This window comes from Drosophila nasuta, chromosome 3, assembly GCF_023558535.2.
Source record: "Drosophila nasuta strain 15112-1781.00 chromosome 3, ASM2355853v1, whole genome shotgun sequence".
Classification (NCBI taxonomy): domain Eukaryota; kingdom Metazoa; phylum Arthropoda; class Insecta; order Diptera; family Drosophilidae; genus Drosophila; species Drosophila nasuta.
The window spans coordinates 7,176,652-7,181,095 of record NC_083457.1 but is presented as its reverse complement, the minus strand read 5'-3'; the positions used below and the strand labels follow the sequence as shown (position 1 = coordinate 7,181,095).

General features: G+C 40.0%; 1 protein-coding gene across 2 annotated transcripts; it reads left to right on the top strand.

Moving 5' to 3' along the window:
• The first annotated feature begins 1,339 nt into the window (after window positions 1-1,339).
• Window positions 1,340-3,773, top strand: LOC132792708 (protein sneaky). 2 transcript variants are annotated; one of them, XM_060802158.1, is made up of 4 exons: window positions 1,340-2,322; window positions 2,377-2,624; window positions 2,700-2,976; window positions 3,051-3,773. In XM_060802158.1, exons 1-4 carry the CDS (start codon window positions 1,402-1,404, stop codon window positions 3,675-3,677), a joined length of 2,073 nt encoding a protein of 690 aa, XP_060658141.1. In that variant the 5' UTR covers window positions 1,340-1,401; the 3' UTR covers window positions 3,678-3,773. The 2 variants fall into 2 exon arrangements, with proteins under 2 accessions (XP_060658141.1, XP_060658140.1); XM_060802157.1 differs by having other exon boundaries at window positions 2,377-2,976.
• Window positions 3,774-4,444: the final 671 nt, after the last annotated feature.

Genomic DNA, 4,444 nt, shown 5'->3' with positions numbered 1-4,444 from the left:
TGCCAGCGTGAGGGCAGCATCGAAAATTTATTCATTGCGACCAAGACACACGCATGTAATCAATTTTTATTTTAGAATCTCCCAGCGCGTCGCTGGGGCAGGTGCAAAAGTTCCTTGGCTCCTCTACGTCGCAGCACTTCGCTAGACTATTACGGGCATAATTGGATTATACACAGTTTCAGTTCAGTGCAGTTCAGTTGGGTTTGGTTCGCTTCGAGACGGAGTGGTTCACTTGGTTCGCCAAGGACTTTGCACACATTGCGCACATTAAGCTGAATGCATTTTTACCATCTTCGCCGAGTTTGTTGTGTCTGGTTTTGGGTCTGGGAATGTCTGGACCGATGCTCTCTGGTCTGCTCTGCCTTTGCTCTGGTCTGGCATTTTTAACGAGCGCATCGTCTGAGCTGAGAACTGCAGTCATTTGCACTATCCGCTCTCTGCTCTTAAATGACACAGGGCGGGGTTCAACAGACTGGGGAATTGCCACCGCTGATACGTGTGGCAGTTGAGTTGCGAAGTGTGCGCCATAAAACGGTTAAAAGAAAGCCAGTTTGCGAGTTTAAAATGCAGCCATCCCGAAAAATTGCATCCTTCTTGACCCAGAGTGTCCATTGTCCACTCTATTGCTCTCAGCCCATTGTGTTAATCCCCACTTAACCTTGAGCTCAAACTATGCGAGTTTGCAAGTGTTATTCACTAGACATGATGATGCAGCCAATACACGACTTACGAATTCCTGTGGGTGTTTTACAGGACCGAAAAGATTGTCTTTATAAATATTTCGGACTAAAATATGAATTGAAGTTGTGAAGCAAATAAAATAATTCTTATATAAGATTTTAAATTAATAATTGAACCAAAACTGTAAAGTGTTTAATATTTGGGTGTTTATCCTATTCAAATTTTAGAAGTGAAAAGGAAATATTTATTTTAGAAAATATATTTTTGAGATAGATATTTATTCGACCAAGTGGAAAGCTAAAATTAGTTAGGTACCTGGAATCAATCTTCATGCTAATAAAGAAAACCAAACTCAAGGTTTTAAAAGAATATTTCAAATAAATAATTGAAATAATAATGTGTTATTCAATATATGGCTATACAATTTATTCGCTTTACGTAAAGGGAAGAATTTTGTATTTTCCATATAAAATTTACTTTATTTTAGGTTAATTATGTTGCTTTATTATTTAATTAATTACTGGTATTTTAATAGGTTTACATACATATACAGCTGAATTTAAAATTTAAATTTTTTTACAAAATTATTTTTAAGATGTCATTGACTTTACTAAGTATGAAGCTATATTTAATTACATCACAGGAATCGATTCATCTGTCAAAAGCTTTTTTCCTAAAATTAGTACAAAAACTACATTTAACTCTGTTTAAACCTTCATCATGCTTCACTTTTTAACACAGTGGATTGAAAATTTTGTTGGAGGGAAAAGCAAGCCACTTTACTGTCTGCTGTATGGACGCGATGAGGAACAAAGCATCTGGATTTCACCGATGCGTTATCTGAGCAGCTTCCTGATCGGCGTCCTGCTATCCTATTTGCTGGGTCTGCTGGTGTCACTCAACTACAGTTTGAGCTTCCTCTACCAGAATCTGCTGGTCGAGGTGCCAGTCGTTACCTTGTTCCTGCTGCTCAACGGCCTATCCTTTATGCTTAGTCGTAATGTGCGTGCGGTGACATTGCTGATATTTGCATCGATTGCCGACAAAGCCGGACATAAGTATCTGCGAGCGGTGGCCTTTGGTTTTCTGATTACGGGTCCCATTGCCAATCTGGCGGCAAATGCCAGCGAGGTGGCACGAGTCTTTGCCTGCAGCACAACGCTCACGTATAATCTGACTAAGACACGCTTTGATCTGATTGCCAAACCCTTTACGAACACATTGCAACACATGAAAAGCGACATTGTTGAGATACAAGACACCTTCAAGGAGCTGCAAGTGATTCTCAATGATCTTAAGCTGGGTTTGAGCAGCGACGATGATAGATTCAGCTACTACAAACATTTAAGAACTGCTGGCAATACGACGGGGAAACCTTCTAAGAACTTTAGCTTTAATTCGCAACTGCCCAAAGCAGCCGAAATTCAGCTGCAATTTGTGAGGAAAATGGGAAATCGCTGCAAGCAGCAGCTGGACAGTGGGCACGAGGTGTGTGAGGAGGTGTTTAGCCAAGGCTTTCGCAAGTGTGCCACAAATTTTCCCAACTGGTTGGCCAATGCCATTTGCTGGCCATATCGCATCGATATCATATGCAAGGTAAACATGTTTGGCAATCCCGATAAAGTTTGCGATGCCTCAAAGGTAGGTAGAAAATTCAAATTAGCAATTTTTTATATTAAAGATAATTTTGCACAGTTTGTGCCATCTGACTTTGGTCAGAACTATGTCAAGTTTCTGCAGACGGAACAAGAACTTTATGGCAATAGTTCCGATATTCAAATCACCTACAAATTGCAGAATTCATCAACAGCAGCTCAATTGCGAAGTGCTCAGCAGACATCGCAGGAATTCCTCAAGGATTTTGAGCAGAGGCGACGCATTTTCAATGTTGTCATGGAGATCATTGATAAATTCATGTGGTTGTTTATCTTCTATTTGATTTGGTCAGCTGCGAATTACAATTGGAATTATCGCTGCGTTATTGACTTTGACAACTTTTATATAACGGACTATTTCAGGCACGTCGATGCGCGTCGCAAGCGAATGAATGAGGGTTCACTTTTGCCCCTGCGCAGCTTGGAGAAATCGAGAATTGTGGATCTTCAGGATGTTTGCAGTCGCACTGTGGCCGAATCGAATCAGCAGAGTAATCATATACTACAGTTTCTACTAGAAATATTGCCCACTGGGTTATTTTTATTGTTGGATCGCATGGTTGTCAATATGCTGAACATCATTAATCATCGCTCATTGATCTCCTATGAACAGGAGGGAGAACATGAAGTTCGATTTCGCGTGAGTTTCTTTTTTTGCATTATTTCAGGCACAATTTGATTTCATTTTAATGGCAATATTGTGTCGCTTTTCAGATCAATGGCACCGGCTTGATGGCGCGTCTATTGCGCACCACCATGAAGAATTTTAATATCCACGAACGTGTCTCCACTTTCCTCACCAACGAGGAGTGTCTTCCTGTGCCACACAAGCTGCCCCCCACCTTCTACGTGAAACTAATTGCATTATACGCTCTGATCATATTGCTTATACATCAGAACATTTTCATATCGCGTATGCGTCCAGTGATCTGCAATTATTTCTACTACAAGCGGGAAAAGCAACGGACTCTCTTTCTCTACGGTTCGCTACTGCGCAATCGTGCCACATATCTGGATGATATGCGCCAAACTGCTGAGCAAAATTTGGCCACGCGACACTCGCAAGGTCAACTCAATATATTCCTGATGCTGCGCCTGGGATATCCTCAAAAATTCGGCTGGCTGACTTATTTCCAATGTGCTAAACGCAAGTGTCTAATCTGCAGTTGCGTTGAGAACGACAGGTTTGTCATCTGCAAGTATTGTGAGTATCCATATTGTCGCAACTGCAGTCGAGACATGAACTTTGTCTGCATCTTCTGTGAACAGTTGATGCCTCGACAAAAGGCGAATGAAAATAACGTAGAGTTTAACACCAAAGAAAGTACAAGCAACAATTAGGAATTTACATAGTAATTTTTGTAATAGAATTTGCAATTTGCAATAAAATGAAAAATGGGCTTTTCAACACAGAAAATTATGATGGATGTTATCTTTATGCTATTAGCTGGGAAAAATAAGTTATTTTTAAAGCCACAAAATATTTATTAACTCTACTTAAGTCTTTCTCCAATCTAGTGCTACTGCTTTTTATTGAAATTGTTTAATTTATGAACCCTTTAACTGAAAGCAATTATATTTGTGTATGTTAAACACTTATAAATTCTATATAAATTTCGCTTTGGACATTCACAATTCTCTTGCTTAAGAATTTTATTCCTTTCTACGACTCGTAATGGGATCGTCGCGATAATTGTCCATTTTCCAGTCTGCAGAACTTAATTCTCAGTAGTTTTGCGAGCTCACTCCGCACTCAGTTCTATTCTTTCATTTTAAGTGTCTTCAAATTGCCCTACAGCTCTGTCTGGCATTTTGTCTGCCGTGTGTTTTGGCAACATTTCCTCATACAACCAAGTTTTGCTTTCCATGCTTTTAACCATTAGAGGGCAACCTTTTTGTCTGTCTCTTCCTCTCAGTCTTTGCTTTATGCTGAAGTCCTGTGCCTGCCTAATATAATTATGCACATGTCTAGGGTTCCAGGGGCTGAAGTTGCTTGTTGCTTTTTGCTTTTTGCTGTTGCTTGTTTTGCCCGTTGTTGTCCTTAGACAAACTTTAGCCAGGCATTAAGCAGCCCCTTTTGCTGATTCGATTATGTCTGCTGAAATTTC